Raw genomic sequence first — 17,957 nt, 5'->3', positions numbered from 1 at the left:
GTGGAGACCGAGGCAGAGAAGTTTAGTGATGAATCCAAGCCTACAGACCAAGTCAAACATGCTAAACTCATAATTTTATGTAACCTCAGCTTTGAAACCTACCACCTTGCAAACTGTTGAAAATTGAGCCCATTTAAAACGTCATCAGCAAAACGCAAAATTAGTATTGTGTATATTAAGTAACTGTAGTGGTTTAACCCCAGCCAGCGATATTAAGCACCATGCAGCCGCTCGCTTGCTCACTCCCCCCCGTCAGGACGGGAGAAAGAATCAGAAGAGTAAAAGGCAGAAATCTCACAGGCTGAGATAAAGACAGTTTAACAGGTAAAGCAAAAGCCACACACTCAAGCAAAGCCAAACAAGGAATTCATTCACTACCTCCCCATCATCGGCAGGCAGGCAGGTGCTCGGCCATCTCCAGCAAAGCAGGGCTCCATCACACCTTAACAGTTACTTGGTGAGACAAGGTTCCATCACTCCAAATGTTCCCCCCTGCCGCCTCCTTCCCCCAGCTTCATATGCTGAGCAGCACAATGTCATACGGTGTGGGACACCCCTTGGGTCAGTTGGGGCCAGCCGTCCCAGCTGTGTCCCCTCCCAGCTTCTCGTGCACCCCCAGCCCACTCGCTGGTGGTGGGGGGGGGTGAGGAGCAGAAAAGGCCTTGGCTCTGCGTAAGCACTGCTCAGCAATCATGACGACGTCTCTATATTACCAGCACAAATCCAAAACACAGCCCCTTACCAGCCACTGCGGAGAAAATTACCTCTATCCCAGCCAAAACCAGCACAACAACAAACTCTGAAAATGCCTGACCTGTACTTAGCTTATTTACTCATAGCAGATTACTTAACAATTTTTGTTCTATTAATTCTCTTCAAGACAGTATCTGTTTTCTTTTTAAGAAACACAGCATTATGAAATACAAAAATCAGTCACCGCAGAAAAGATCTCTTGAGGACACAGTGTTGCAAAAATATGTTCAGACTTTATACTGGGGGTTCTGCATCTAAACTTTAAGGATATTGTTGCTTCTCTGTAAAAATAAAGATTGCAATGAATCACTTAGTCTTTCAGCGAGTTCCCCAAGCTAATATGCCAGTATGGAGCTGGAATGGCTGGTAGCTTGTTTCAGTATATCGGCAAGAAACAAGCTTGCTAAAGACCACATTGCCTATCTTTCCCACAGTGTACTTCTGTTATTACGAATGTAGTTTGAAAGCCTTGTCTGAAAGAGTTTGACAGTCACCAAGGAAATAACTCACATTACCGAGCTGTTGACAGCAAGTCCTAGAAGAAGCAATTACCACCTTCCTTAATAGGGGGGAAGGACAGTTATGTCAGCTGATAGTCTGGAGTCTTATTTGTTTACAAGCAAAATAGAACTATGGATTCAAATTTAAGAGGTATTAAACTGCAATCAGATCAAGCCTCCTATAATTTTAATGATTTTTTATTAGTGTAAAATATTCTCTTCTTTTATAAGATTATCAGGCCTGCACCACATACAAACACATACAAATGAAAAAGCAGGTTTGTCAAGTTCCTCTGCATAATGGGCATGGCAGATTCTCCAAGGAATATACGCTGAAGAACTGCACTTTTGTGCAAACAAACCAGATGCACAAGCAGTTATGGGAAGGGACTCAATGCCATGCTACTATGCATTTTCTCAAAATAAACAGAATCTTTATGTCCTGTAAAGCAGAAGGTCTAGAAAAGCTATCTGAAATTGCATGTGCTGTGCCTTTGCAAGTCTCGGTTCATTTCAGCTCCACCAAAGAAAGTTTAGAGCATCTGTGAAAACAGAATCTGAGATTGCGTGAAAAGCATAAAACCGATTCCTGCCAGAAGGACTTAGATACTTTAAGATGAAAAAGAAAATATAAAAGCAGTAAAAAAACCAACAACCCACAAACAAACAAACAAAAAAACTATACCACAAAAGGCAAAGCTAGATTTGCATCAGGAAACATAGATAAGACATTTAAATCCATTCTAAATGATGCTGCAAAATTTTATTTCTGACTTAGTCCTTATGTGTTACCATTTCTGACATCTTCACTTTTTGGATAATTAAAGCTTCTCCTACAAGACATTATGACAGTTTTAAAAATTCTGTCCCTTCTTATGCAAGGAGAAAAGGTTGGAAAACAGCGAGTGTGTGAAATACTGATGTTCTTTTCTATACATCTTCCTGGTGGTTTTCATTTTTTTTGAGGCACACTAACAATGAGATGAAAAATGTGACCAAAACTTTGTGAGTATATTTAAACACTTATTTATTCCCCTACATTAAAGTTCTTGTGGAATCCAAAAATGTCACTGGCAATTTTATCCAATATTTTTTTCTTTAACAAAATTTAACAGGAAGAAACTTGGGTTTTTGCAAGCTCACTGTAGTTTTCCAAAATACATGGTTTCAGTGGAAAAGCACTAACTTCCCAGTTCTTCTTAGGAACCAAGAACAGCAAGAAGACACAGTATGAGTACAAAGATTAGGAGAGTGGTTTACAGTCACATGCAAAAAAAAAAATCAATAATGCAGTACTACTCACTCACTGAGAAACTCATCCTGTACCTACTGAAGTAAGTGCCAGATTTTTCATAGTTGAAAAGACAGTGCTATACAGTCATAAATAACTATTGCTTAAACAGGAGTTGTTATAACAAAGTTGGGTTTGTGGGTTTTTTTTTAAAACCCACGCTTCCAATTCAGATTCTCTGATTAGCAAATCTTCAGACAGTGGAGTTCAGAGGTTTTAGGTGTTTCATTTCTGAACAATGAGCAATAAAGTTGTAGAGAACTAAGCCACTGGATTTAAAATAGAAATTTTTTTATTTTTCCCCTCCAATAGATTGACTGTAAGACATTGAGAAGACCACCAAATCAGATTCGTAAATAGTAAAAGGCTGTTTCTGATGGACACTGTTCATTTTAAATGTAACAATCACCAGCAGTTACAATGAAATCACAACTCTGAATGGGTTTAACATAACATGAAAAGTGGAAATAAGGACTGAAAGGAAATGACTTGTCAAAGGTAAAAATACTTATTAATAAAAAACTGAGGTAACACACAGAAGATTGAGACTTAGAGGCTACCTAGCAGAGTTGCATATACTACTCCAAGATTCAAAAGTAGGTCTTACCTAAGTGTTCCCACACAAGAGTACAATCCACATGCATACTCAACAACAACTCAACAAGATATTCAGTAGCTCTGTAAAACGTCTCCATCTGAAGTGAAAGAGTTGCATTTCAGATGAAACAAATAGCCAGATAAAGTCCTGTATGTGTATAATTTCCTGCTATAATCCTGGGGTTTAATCAGCACTAGAGCAGATCATCAAAAAAGTGTTACGGTAAGCCACACACCCAGTCAGTCATGTGTTTCATTGTCAGAAAATAGTTCCATATGCAAGATAATTGTCTCAGAAGACTGAATTCAGAGTGGCAGATTACTTCAGAGATCCTTTAGCCAATGCATAATGGAAAGAATGAATTGTATATAATTGTATGCAATGCACCGAGTGAACCACGAATATGTATTGAAATGCTCTGAACAATGATCATCGTAGAAAAGCTTTCAATGAAAGTCAGACACATTCACACACTTTCATCAGCTAAGAGTCACAATCTTGGCTAACCATATTCAGCAACCAATTTCCTATTCACTGTATGCACTGACTTACAAAATCAGATTATTCAATTGTCATAGCAACGGTATCCCAAATTTGGGTTGTCAAGGTAGATGCAAACAATTCAGTCTCTCAGTTCATATGGCCCCTTCTTGGGCTGATGCACCATTCTACATTAGGATACTAGAAAGTAGTATGCATGAATGAAAAATGCAGATGTGGCCATAAAATAGCAGTGGCAGAGGGGTTCTTCAGGTACCACTGATGGATCAGAGTGTCAGAGGCAGGCAAATATGTTAAGAGTACTTTCTGTTCTTGCAGCCCAGGCAGTGGGCTGCACAGCAAGTAGTCGCACCTGTAGGAAACAGGGAAGAGTGACCAGAGAATGCCTGCCTTTTCCCCCTGCCATAGCAGAAATGGCTCCTTTAGAAGACCAGTGTAGCTTAATCAGGTGTGCAGATGAAGAGAACATTCACCAGTTCCTACAGAAAGCTATTTTTCTCTCGCTCACATACCTGAGGAATACCACCACACCACTGCTGCAGCTTCTCTTTTACTTCTGTGTCAGCTCCCATGTTTCTAAGTTGTGCAGGGGAGAGGAAAGAAAATGCAGGGACCTGGCAGAGGCAGTGACTACTAAAGTTAACACAAGAGCCACGTGGATAGGGGAAAGCCATTTACCCCAGCAGCAGCTCTCTGTGCATCCCATCTAAATCATTTGCAGTCAACTTTGGGTAGACAAATAATGCTAGAATGGAAATGTAGAGTACTTCTGGGAAATGTGTAGGGAGAGAGGCACCAAAGGCCTCCCTCCAATGCCAATACCAGGCTGTAAATGGATCAGATCCTGAGATAACTACTGCTCACAACTCCTAACATTAGGAAGTGGGCAAATGTCCTCTAAATCTCACTCCTGCTAAATTGCCATATAATGCCCACATGATACAATGCTTCACCAAAGCTTAACCATGTTCTATGAGCACCTGAACCTGCAAGACACTCACACATCATGTGAAGCATTAGTTCCCTCAGCAATGCATGTCCATTTCAGCACAGTCTTGCACAAAACAGTTTAGACCTACTGCAACTTAAAAGAACCACCAGTCCTTATCTGATACACAAGCACGTTTATGTGGAGTTCTTCCCATTTCCATCCTGAATAGGTTTCTCTGTTCATTTCAAATCTCCCTGGGAGAAGTCTAACACCTTTCAGTCTCTTTTCCTGTTTAGTACTCTTTTGTCAAGTTACTATGAATTTCTTCTCCTGTTGCCTAGGGTTAATGAGTCAGATTTCTCAGGCAGCAAGAAACATCACTCTACCTTAACAAAGTTTCTTCATCCCTTCTACTGGAACAAAAGAAGTTCTCTCCCATTTTAAAAAACCCTGCTGTCCTCAAGCAGTGTGCCTTCCACTAAGGTAAGGAGATATTTGACAACTTGTACAGACATTAAGTCCAGCTTTCCAGGTGTCTTACTACCACTTTTCATGGCCATTTACATAGCCAAGGAGAAAACACAAGCACCAAACTGCCACTTTATTGATGGAGAAGTGGTTGCCTATTGACCTGGTGGCCTCCATGGACAATCTGACTGCCTCTTTGACCTGCTGGCATTGTCTTGTCAGGCATAGGCACCTCTCTCCCCATGTCTGATTATTGATGTAGTTTCATGTCATCTGCCACCATAGCCTTGAAGTGCCTTGACATGTCAGTATGTTGGTTTCTTACAAATTGGAGTTGAGAACAATTCACCTAATTTGTGACTTGGCTTGGTTACCTTTTATTTCTTAAGTTTCCTGAGACAACATTATAACATCTGGAGACCCCACAGTATTAAAACTAGAGACCTCTGGATGGGGTAAGTCTGCTTCACTCCCCTCTGTTTTAAGTACATTTTAGAGCCATCTTGGAGCATGTCTCCAATTTCTTGGAGAAAGCACTTGCCGTGGGTTGACCTTGGCTGGATGCCAAGTGCCCAACCATGCCACTATTACTCCCTCCCTCAGCAGAACAGGGGAAGAGAAAATAAGATGGGGGGAAAAAAACCACTTCTGGGTCAAGGTAAAATCAGCTTAATGAAGCAATAGCAAATCAGGCACATGGAAGTGAAGGAAAACAAAAGATGTTATTATCTACTTCCCATCAGCAGGTAATGTTCAGCCACTTCCTGGGAAGCAGGGCTTCAGTACACATAGCGGTTACTCCTGAAGACAATCATCGTAAACAATAAATGCCCCCCTCTTCCTTTCTTAGAGTTTTTATATCTAAGCAGATGTTGCATGGTATGGAATACGCCTTTGGTCACTCTGGGTCAGCTGTCCTGGCTGTGTCCCCTCCCAAGATCTTGCCCACCCCCAGCCTGCAGGTGGTGGTGGTGGGGGGGGGGGGGTGGCGAGACCGCCTTGGTGCCGTGCAGGCAGTGCTCAGCAGTAGCCACAACACTGGTGTGTTATCACCCCCTGCCTAGCTACCCATGCGAGCACAGCGCTGCGAGCGCTGCTGGGGAGCTTGGCCAGACCCAATACAGCACCGTTACTATTTTCAAGGATGTAAAGGTGAGCAGCTGCCATACAACACACTTGCTGCAACACACTGCTAAAGACAAAACCCTCAATATGGGGTCCAAAGTAGAAAAATACAGTAGTAGCTTGGTGGAGGGAAATTAAAACCTTTCTGCCTGGAAAAGGAGAAGTGCACTATTTTGGAACACTCGTTACATGCAAGCCATGCAAAGTATGACGTGAGTACAGCAGAACTCCCAAACCAAATACCACTGAAGACTGTCTTCCCCTTACTTTTGATTGCAAGTCCACCCTTAAAAATATCTGTATCCCCACTGACTATACAGCAACTGGGAAAAACCAAGATAAAGACTGTTACCAAGTTCAGCGTTCACTTGGAAAGACAGACAAAGGTCTGGATCACTAAATAAGGTAACACAGCATGATCTCTCGAGAGTGCAGATATCTGTACTACTCCCAAGCCATTTCAGGATATATAACTTTCTTGCCACTTTCAACTTCATGGCTATTTCTTGAATTAACAGTGATTATTCCATCATTTATCTTCCTGGCTAGCATCTTCGGTTCACTGTATTTAGTCAAGTCAGTTCTCCAAAAAACGTCATAAATTTAAAAAACATAATGGCCATTTTTTTTAGCTTTACATGGATTTTTCCTAGCTTTACACAAAAGTTAACTCGTGACTTCCAAAAGTTTCAGAATATCTTAAAATAGCCTGCACTAACCCTTAAAAAGTTTCAGTCTTGCTAGAACTCAAGACTAGCACCTTGAATCTTCCCACCTGGGTTTCCAGCTCAGGCCAAATCCTGGGTACCACACTGTGTTACATGGCTAGCAGAAACAGTTATCACTAGGTTTCCTGAGAAGAATAATTTCCCCCTCATTCTTACTGATACGAAAGTCAATAATCCAAGACGCTATTCTTATGCAAGCAAGTTGTTCTACCAAATAGTCGCTAAAATCTGGCTGGCGGAAGAGTGTAAGTGAGCTCCTTAACAAGAAATAGGAAGTCCTCCACGAAGGACAAGAACAAGACCAGTGAGAAACAACTAACAGAAAATCACCACTGTCCTTCAGTTGCTCATTAGTCAGGAATAAAAGGCCTGGCAAAGAGCTCAACTCCTCACACCTTTCCCAGAACTGCTATCTCCTGCTTGTTTCTTACAGGTCATGAATCAAAGTTTGTCCAATTATCACCCTTTTTGCACTATGTTTTTGCAGCTAAGTTGCAGGTGTTAACTTTTTTTTCTAATGCTACATATTTCTCTTATACTAGGAAGACCTGTCAGTAATTAACTATGAGAACTATCAGTTCCAGGCAATTGTAACATTATAATGTACAGCACTTGGATGCACATCTGTGGCATTTGATACATGGCCAATCTATCACATCATTGAACTTTATCACTCAGAGGCATGTCTCCATAGATCTGCCTTTCAAGTTTTGCCTGCAGCCTTCTCTCTTTCCATTTGTGCTTCCTCTCCCAAAGAAATGCCGCTACAGAGTGATACAAAAGCAGTCCAGAATTCCACCTGTATTACTTTGTCCTCGCTTCAACAGAAAGACCATTGAAGCCTTAGTGTCCCACTTCCACAATTTCTTGAAACATTCTAGAGTTCTAGGTGAGCTATTCTGCCTAGCTATCCCATGCTCCACTACAGCCACAAGTTACATGAAGTGCTTGCCCGAGATTCATTCAAACTCTTCTGGTTACCTGAACAGTTCTCCAGGCTACTAAATATAAATGCAGTGCTATATTTTAAACCTTAACTTTTACTTTTTAATAATCTTGAATAAAGTGTAATGCCTTTGTCAAAGTCATGCTATGAAGGCAATATGCAAATACTAAATATAAGAATGGAGAATAACTGAGGGTAATAGGTAGAAATTGCAAGTAACTGCTGACAGTGCCTGAAAGCTGATGAAGTTAATTAACAATATTCCTAGGGATACATCCACAAAAAGAATAGTGAATGCAATAGCACAAGCTTGACTTTTCTGCTTTCCTCATAGAATTCTTATTGAATACAAATTAAGACAGAAAATGGCACTCTCTAATTAACATGGCTAAATACCAAAGAGAAGACAAAACAAACAAGTAGTGATACCTTCCTCATAAATTCACAAACAGCTTCTTGTATTCATTTAATTCAGCTTGCAAGATAAAGGTACCATGCATTTCACTTTCCTTTATTAGCTATCAAGGAAACAGACCAAGTGTAAGTTACATGATTATGTATGTAGTCAAGGAGATTGATTTGGTATATTTTGGAACATAAGAACATATGAAAAAACACTGTAGTATGTGATCTTTCTTTAAAGGTTCATATACCTGTTCTATTAGCATGTTGCAATTCAGGGAAGTATCAGCGTTTCCAGATTCCAAATAATACAAGAATCTTCTCTTCAAACAACTTATGATCTCAACAATGGAGTAGAAGACAGATTAAAGAAAGCCTCATTACAAAGTCTGAATGTAAATTAATAACTTTCTGGACAAGACTAACACCACAGTTTTGAACAATACTTCGCAAACAAAGTCACTGCAGATACACAGGTGGTGGGACTAACCAGGAAGTCACAGCAACACTTTAATTGGGTTTTGATTCAAAAGAAAATTATTCCCCTAAAATGCTACTATTTCTGTTTCTGCTTCTCTCTTGCTTTGACCCCAATGAATCAAAGAATTTGCAAAGCAAACCATATAAAACCAATTATTTCTCACATGAAGTTGCATTTCAGATAATGGAAAATAAATGAAATTTTCAAGAGCTAGTATTTCTTACTAGCACACAACACACAAATACATACACGAAAACAGACATAAGGCAAGTTGTCCAAGAGGCATAAAGCTTTTGTGGCGGGGAAACAACAGCAGGAGAATAGCCTGGGTATTCTGTCTGAGAAACACTGTGTAGACATGAACACTGTACTCAGGTGGCACCCACATTTCGAAACAGTGGGTACCGGCTCCATACTGTGATCTTTTATTCCAAGAATCCCTTACCCAAAAAAGCAGAGAAAGCTGTGCATGAAGGATGGCCCAAGTTAAAATGTTAGGAGGGACATTATGTCAAGAGTATTGGATACAAAGCAGTTAATCAGGAAATCAAGAAGGAAGCAATGACAACACAGCAGCAGCCACAATTTAGCAAGTGCTGTGATTCTGAATGATGACTTTTTGCAGTTTTGCTCGATTTAGATGTACAGTATTGGCTACCAGTACCACAAACAGATCAGGAACACCAAGTTCTTTGACAGTATTAAAGTCCTCAAGGGGCAAAAATTACAAGTCACTTAACGTGTGTACTGATCTCTACTTCAGTTCCCCATTTTAATTTTATTTTTTGTTCTTGTTCAAACTGATGGACGAACCTAATGGTTTTAATTATTTCCAGGGTATGCCCTTCAGAACTGCACTGCTTTCCCCATATACAATACTTCTGTCCAGAGACTCCCTTGCTTCATTAAGATAGAAAGCCATTTCAGCCACAAAAAGCCAGAGTAGTGTTTTAATCATCTGAAGAGCACACAGGCAGCTACCATTTTAAGTACCCCATGACACAAATCCAGCACAGTACTGCATTGCCTACAGGATGGGGAAACTGTAGATTTGCCTGGTTTAGAAATATGAAGCTAATGGTTGCACTAAGACTCAATGTCTACCTCTCTGAAACTGACTCGGATTGAAAAGCTCAAGAGCAATACGAAGTAATTCACTTTGTGCACAATACTAGCACAGGAGAGGGGAAAAGGAGAGTGAATGGCTGTCTTTGGCAAGTGTTCTACTTCACCACAACTCCTTAAGAATAATCCACAAGTCAGAGTTCAAAGTTCTCGAATAGATTAAACTATTAAGAACTGCATGCTTGGCAATGGTAGGATTGAAACAAAAAAGCTAAACACTCAGGAATAAAAAAAAAAAGTCAGAGTTATCTGATTTACAAAAGAACTCACACATGAAAGGCAGCTCAAAGAGATTTTAAAAACCCTAACCCTTGGTAGCTGGCAAACTTCTTATGCCTTCCCAAAATAGGGAAAAAAGAAGCTCTTTGCTCAGAGCCATGCTTAACTACTTGGAGCTCCAAAGGGCTGCTCTGGAGACTGTGAAATAGCCACAGAAACATTCCATCCATCCCCCTCTGTTCAAAGAAAACAACCATCAAAACTGTCTGTTAAGTTTCCATCTCCTTTAAATCAGCAAGATGGACTTCAGAATCATTTTCTTTGTGACAAAGAGTAATAGGAGATCGATGCTGGATACCAGAACCATGGAGGCATGAGAACATAAGAAGGTTTAATGTTCACACAGCAAATAAACAAACATCATTTTATTTAACTGTACTCAAAAGAGGAAATACATAATTTTTTCTATAAATCTTGCTTTAAATGCAGTATATTTTTATTAGAATAAAAATGCAATCCTGTCAGATGATGTTGTTAATGAACATCCCTCTGAAGGGTATGAAATATCCCAGCTAGATTTTCCCTATGAGAGTTTTGTGGTTTGTTTTTTTCAGCATCAACATTGCTGGCAAGACAACAGTAAAGCAATAGAATACAAGTAAGTTTCAAATTGAGAAGGATCAATTAAAATGGAGTTAATCAAATGCAGACATTCTTGTTTCTGGAAATATTACAAGCTTAACTTTTGTTACACCCTCAGAAGTGCTGGATCACAGTGTCAGAGCAGAGCCTGAGAATTCTTTATACAGGGAAATAAAAGTGAAGGGAAAGAAGTTATTGGAAAGAACAAAGCATGAATATTAAGAGCAGGAAAAGCACAAAAGAAAAAGGCTGGAAGTGTTAGCCAAAAATAGAGATTGTAAAAAGCACTGAAGAGGAGCCAATAATTGCATCTGGAGAAATACTAACGTAGCACCATAGAAGAACTACTCTCAAGTTAACAGTCCTTATTCTCCATCATAGCTATAAAAATCAAGATTCCCCTGGAACACACACCACCTACCAGGGGCAAAATTATGTCACCCTCACAGTGAGGTTCTTCAAGGAGTTGCAGCTTTATTGCATGCAGCCCATGTGCCCTACAATGAAGCCTGCTGGAGGATCCTTCTCTTAGCAGCTCAGCCCCCAGGCTCTGCTGGGACAGCTTCACACCAGCTGGAAGCGTTTCTACAGCCCACAGTCCACTGACACATGGTGTGTTAAGGGTACACACATACCACTACCTAGATAGCATGTAAGTGAGAATCCGATACACCCAGAGATGTATGCAGAATCTGGGCCATAGAACCTTAGTCTTCAGTGGATAAACCACATCTCACTACTTGAGCAATCTGGTGAACTGAACATCGCAATTAGAAATTGGATACATACATTCTAATCTAGACATTACTAAAGACTCACTGTATGAGTCTGGATTTAATTTTTTCACACTATGAGGGGTAACATTGGCATTTCAGACAATCAATATTTGAGTTTGTAATTCAACACGTGACAACCTAAAAAACAGGTCAGTTTGGCAAATGCAGTTATCAGCCTCTGCTTCTGACATGCAAAAAGCTGGAATAGTAACAAATAACATGCTACACTTTGCCATGTAAAGTGGAAAAATGTACCCACTACATGGTACATACTGTAGCAATAGAGATGAGAATAAAATATTTGCAGTAACAGCTATTTTTTTTTTTTCCAGAAAAGCTGCATTACAAATGAGTTCCCCAATAATTCACTCTCAAAATTCATACATAAATAAATTTATTCTTGTCATTATATATAATTATTCTGCCACAAAAGTGATAAGTGCTATGGAAGCTGCGTTTGACTGCTTTCATTTCAAGAGTGACAGACAAGTTCTTTGGTCAAATTGCAGGAGGCTATAGTTTGCTTGCATGCAACCCCTCATTCACAGAGAACAGAGTAAAAAACTGTTTGTGCTGTCTTTACCACTGCAACAATTAGCGTGAAACAGATGTGAAAATAGACATTCTGTGTCTCAGAAATATATAACTTCACAAGTCTGTAAAACACTATGATGCGTGTCCTGTCACTGAGCATTTAGCTTTGACAAGGGCTCAGCAGTGTATCATTTAACCAAGAAATTCACTGTAAAAGTTTACTCATCTGTGAGATATGACACTGCATACTTGCAGCTTCACTGGGGACTCAAAGAGGTTAGGTTATGTAGTCACTGTATAGGTTTGCTTCTTTCCTGAAGCACAATTTAAGATGTGCTACAGTCTTGCTAAGGCTTCTTTATTCTGCCTCATTAATTTCATCCGTACTAAAATGAGGTAGGTGGGGACTTCTGAGGGGGGGGTCCATAATAAAATAAGCTATATATTTTAGATACAAGCAGCATATACACATAGCATACAATAAGCATACAGACATAAAAAGCTTAATCCATTAATTAGGCCTCAATTTCAAAATAAAAGCACATTCTAAGAAAAGGTTTATACACTACATTTTTTATATGTGTAAAAAAAATGATTTACAATGGTATGGTAGCAATCTTAAAAACAATTACGTTTCTTTAATAAGTAATATAATTCAAATACATAAACAATTAGACACCAGAGTAAGTTGATCAGAAATGGGCAGTTCTTCATTTTAAATGATAAAAAAAAAACCCACCAGAAAAAGACCGTTAACCCCAGTACAGTGGGGAAAATCCTTTTCAAACTAAAAATGCTTAATGCTAACCAGAGTTCTGATTACTAGTCTATTATTCATTCTCTATTAAGTACATGTTGTTATCGAGTAAAGACCTAAGACTGGAGCGCATACAAATAGGACACTTGACACAGATGTTCACACAATGAAAGCGACAGCCCTTCCAGAGTATATTTCACAAATCAGTTAGGGTGATGCAAACAAGTATACACCATTCAGAAAAACCCATTAAAGGGTGGAGTCACAGATGCAGACTAGAAGTTATCATTTCTATTTTAAAATATTCAGCTGTAGTGTAGTCTCAGAACAGAGGAAAACACCAGAGGCAAACCAAATAGGTCTTGAAGCAGAGACAGAGGAGATGGCAGGGGCAGAGCTAGATAGCATTACACTGAGAAGATTAAGGTCATTTTATAGTGTTGCTAGCAGCACTTAAAAAAAAAAGCTCACAATGGGTTTAAGTATATGGTGGGACTAGATGAAGCATAAGGCTAGTATTTCATGAAAGACAACAAAAGCAGACCTAAAACACAGGCCAAGCTCAGGTCTGGAAAAATCACGGTTGTACAAGGGGAAGAGAAAAGAACATGAATACTGACATAATGTACAATTGATAGAATGATTCTGTCGTGCAGCTATTCTCTCTGTTTGAACTGCAGTGAGATGTTGGTCATCATTGTGTCTGGCACCAAATGTTTAATGATCACTAAGTTCACCTGGGTGCAGCAGACACTAGCAGTTTATTTATGGGGGAAAAAAATTACTTTTTGGCAATAACATCTGAGAACTGGTAAGTAACACTGATAGTAAAGATGTAGCATGACATTACAATTAGATTTTGATTAGTATAGTAGATCTGTGCAATACAACTTTGCTGAGTTAATTGGACTTGAGGGTTTTTTTTTTATGTAGCTTTAAATCTCAAGTGACAGACTGTATCATGAGAAAGACAGCTAAAAAGCCAACTTTAGAAATCACAAATTCAGAAAACATTGAAGAGATTGGCAAGCGCTTCACCAAACATTTACATTAAACATGATTTGTTGTTCTGATTACATCTTAAAGCCAGTAAATTAAGAATAATTTTTAAACAGTTACTCATCTCCTAGTAGCATTTATTTTAAATCTTTTTTAAAGCACAGCATATCAGTGCAAAGTATTAATCTCTAAAGTAAGTTACCTTTATGAAACACTACTGCAAAAACATGATTAGTCATAATTAACCACAAGACAGGTTTCATAGCTGCTTTTTGCAATTTTGTGGGTTTTTTTAATAATTATTGTTCCTGGCAGACACATAGCAACTTAAACAGGTAATTACACAAAGAGTGTGTTTTTGCTACAAGCTATCACTGCTCCCATTGAAGTCAGGACAAGAGACCACAGCTAAAAAAAGAAAATTAACCCTAACTTTCACATTTTAATTTGGACACAGCAAATGCCTATTTGCATCCGATTCTGTCCAAAATACTTGCTCAGTTTTCCAATAGGTGACCAAGTCTTTTCTCACCTATTTATGTTTTCAATTGTGGAAAGCTCAAAATGCTTTCACAGAAAGGCAGTGGATTTGTCAACATTATAGGATATCTTTTGGGGAGGACTGCACAACCATTCTCCTGTCTTACACTGGTAGACATAACTAGCTCACAGTAGGAGCAATACATAAATTCTCACCTATGCATGTTGATAGTATCGACAGCCAAAGTAAGCCTGCAAGATCTGTGACAGAGGATGAAGTATGACTTGAACTGCTCAATTTAAAGTTTAAAGACAATTTAAAGACTGACCAAAAATAAAATACTCTAGAATAATAAATTGGTACTGAACAGAATAGTGGCTATGTCTGTAATAACATTATTACAAGAATTAAGTGCATTGCATTACATATACACAAGAACCAAAAGTTATCCATATAAAATGAGCAGAATTGACCAACCCACAATACCAGACTAAATTTCTTAACAGTGTTAACTTCTCAAAGCTGTACCTGACACACATGATTTCTGCCCGTAAGAAAGAAGAGTATAACAATATTCTGAATTTATAAGGAAAATAACATTCAATTTCAAGCTTTGCTACAAGAAAGCCTAAAGTGAAAGTTAAGCAACTACTCCAACTCGCTGTATTAACGATGCCTTAGAGCGAAGGCCAAGCAGCCAATACAAATCTAGCTCAAGTGGCTTAGAGTTATGCCTTTAGGGTTAGCAAAAAAGAAGGTTACGTCTGCTGACAAACAGAACATTTTCATGGTTTAAACAGATCACCCATGCTCTAGTACCAATTCTTTCAAAGCGCTGGTGCTCAGTTTTTGCTGTTCTTTATGGACAGCAGTTTCCATACATTCATTGGTCTGTAACATATTACATAGCCGTAGAATAAGTGTGGTTCTTTAACTGATCCCACCAAGAACTGCACAACAGCTCAATTAACATCTCCTAAAGCCTGGTGCAACAGTATCAGTTTTAATCCTCCAGAACTCACAGAAGGATGCTATAGATTAGCTCTGTTTCTCTTTAGAATACACCTTCTGAGTTTATTTTACAGCTACGCATTTTTGAGAAGCTGCTAGGAAAAGGCTGAAGAGTCCTTCTGTGAGATGTCTGGAACTTACTTCTGATGAAGTAAAAATAATATGCCCTTTGCTTTTAATAGGCACAGAATCACAATATCCCTATCCAACTTAACTCAAGTTTGTTTATTGCTTACAAATTGCTGCAGTGGAATTAAAGCTCAAACATGAGCCAAAAGAGTAATGAGCACTGCTAGATGAGCTCTAACAGCATAGAAATAACCATAGCAATTTTACCTAGATTCGACTATAAACAGCAGTTTGTAGATCCGATTTAAAAAAACCACAACAAAACATGATTGATCTTGTAAGTCTACTTTAACTGCAATAAAGTACAATGTGAACTATGTGCACACAGTACTTCTGAGAGCTTTCAGAGCACCATGAAAATTAGTCTGATGGGACTGAGCTATCCCAGCGACGCTTTCACTTATAATGCTTTGCAATACCTTTATCTGTAATTGTCCTTGTCAAAAAGGCTGTGGATTTGTAATGCAATGCAGACTTATTAAACTGAAGTCTTAGGCAACTGAAGTTCTCAAGCAACAGTGACAGTGATGACAGATAGCAGTTTTATAAGTTGAAAAGCCCCAAACTAATTTCATCATTAGGAAGTGTTTTCCATTATACATTCCTCTATTATTAACTTATACTCAGCGGAGGTTAGAAACAGTAATGAGATCCTACACATGTGCTAAAGCTGCCTTCTAGGATTTTCACATCTTTATTATTATGTTTTCAAGCAGAAATCACTGTAGAAGCCAGAAGATATGACAAAACACAATTCTGTGCTGTCTCTCTATAACTCTGCAAACTGTACCTCACTTACATGCAACTCCACTGTGTGTTGCTGTGATTTTACAGCAGTACTTAATGCAAGCTATTACTATGATTAAATACCATACTATCCACAGTTGCAGGGGGGAGAAACGACACAGCTTTTGGTAAGTACACAAAGAACAGCCTTTTTTGAGAGCTCTAACCTAGGATCGCTAATTCCAGCCACTTCTTATTCTGCTACTGGCCTTTTGGCCGAGGTTAAGCAATCACTTTTCTCCATCACAGTTTCCCCATCTGTAAAAGGAACGTAGAGACATTCACACCATTCTACAACTGCTATGACATCTATAAATTAAACAAAGCCTTTCAAGGATATTGTTAACTATGAAATATACATGAAGTATGTATGATTCATCATTGGTCTACTTATTGCATTAACTTGTTCCTCTTTTCTTTTTAGTTACCGAGAGGACACACTGTTACCAGTCCAGCAAAAATTAATGTTTTTATTTTTTCTAAATAATTACTTTAATTTCTTTCTTTGTTTAGGGATAAAATATAACATGGGATTCCAGCAATCAAAAAAAGTAAGTTTCAGCAGTACATAAAGAAAACGTACCAAATCCTGAGTATGCAGTATGGATAGAGATGGCTCAGATAAGGCCACTAGACTGGAAACGAAGCACTGAAAAGGAAAGATGCATCAAAGCTTTGCCATGAAGTACAAATTTTCCTTTTAAAATATGAATTTGATACGCTATGCAACTTGAGTTTTATGAGTTTTTTCCTAGACTGGATATTGCTAAAAGATACTGTAAACTTTGCATATATTAATATTCTGTATGCAATCATACCGATCAAACAAATGTCTTCCGTGGTACTTAAAAATGGGCTAAAAGAAAAATACTGGTGAAATTCCTCCATCTAGTGGCTGTTAGCACACTCAAAATAGCAGTGCTTAAAGGACAAGTGCAAGATACACAAAGGAACAACTGTGCAGCTGACAGCTGTTACCCAAATGCCATTGCCTGGTGAAATCAGTGCAATGTAGTTGACATCACTCCATCTCTACAGCTCCAGCTTGACCTTCTGGATGAAGAGTTAGACTGACAGAAGACATTGAAATCATGGCATTTGAGTTTCCCAAAAACTATAGGTTCATTATCATTGTTATCACTAAATGTGTGCGTATCTAGGAAGTTTGAATTTGATAACCTTGAAATGTCAGCCACATCATGAGTCTAGTTACTCTTATTCGATTGAATTTCAGCCACTCTGTAAAGGGTAATATAGGTAAGTATTTCTAGTATTTTACATAGACAAAAACTTTAATACACCTTCGACTACTGTAAACAACCTCTTTAGGTAAGGGCAGAGTACAACAATCACTCCCAGCAACTTAATACACACTGTCTTGTATGATAAATTATCAGTTGTTTTCCCAGTCTGCACATCACATACCACCTCCACTACCACTATAGCGAACAAAACATTTTGGAAGCCTAAGTTCTGCAACAACTTGCATAGTACTCTAAAAATCCTACTTAATACTGATCTGTTCAGACTTTTGTATAGAAGTTAACAATTTAAGCAAGTCAACTACAAAATAATACAATTTGGTTTTTTTATCACCAATGCTTTTCATAATGACTACTGAGTCTCTTCAAGACTTTTTAAGTCTCTCACCCTTAAAAGGATGTAGCAAGATATAACCTCCATAACAGTACAAGTTACTTAGAGCATCACTTTTTTCAGCCAACAGACTTTTAAAATCACCATTACAATTAAGATTTGATTTGCCACCTTGAAA

The 17,957-nt window shown here is 38.6% G+C and overlaps 1 protein-coding gene across 2 annotated transcripts in view; it reads left to right on the top strand.

Annotated features, from left to right (window-relative positions):
- The window catches only part of CHST8 (carbohydrate sulfotransferase 8), a 185,807-nt gene that overhangs the window by 165,272 nt on the left and 2,578 nt on the right, over nucleotides 1–17,957 (top strand). For both annotated transcript variants that reach the window (XM_040615622.1, XM_040615623.1), the window contains exon 3: nucleotides 16,697–16,734. In XM_040615622.1, the coding sequence (XP_040471556.1) occupies nucleotides 16,697–16,734 (38 nt within the window). The remainder of the gene's footprint in view (nucleotides 1–16,696; nucleotides 16,735–17,957) is intronic.

Source organism: Falco naumanni, chromosome 15, assembly GCF_017639655.2.
Source record: "Falco naumanni isolate bFalNau1 chromosome 15, bFalNau1.pat, whole genome shotgun sequence".
Taxonomy (NCBI): domain Eukaryota; kingdom Metazoa; phylum Chordata; class Aves; order Falconiformes; family Falconidae; genus Falco; species Falco naumanni.
This window is presented reverse-complemented; position numbering and strand designations above follow the sequence as displayed.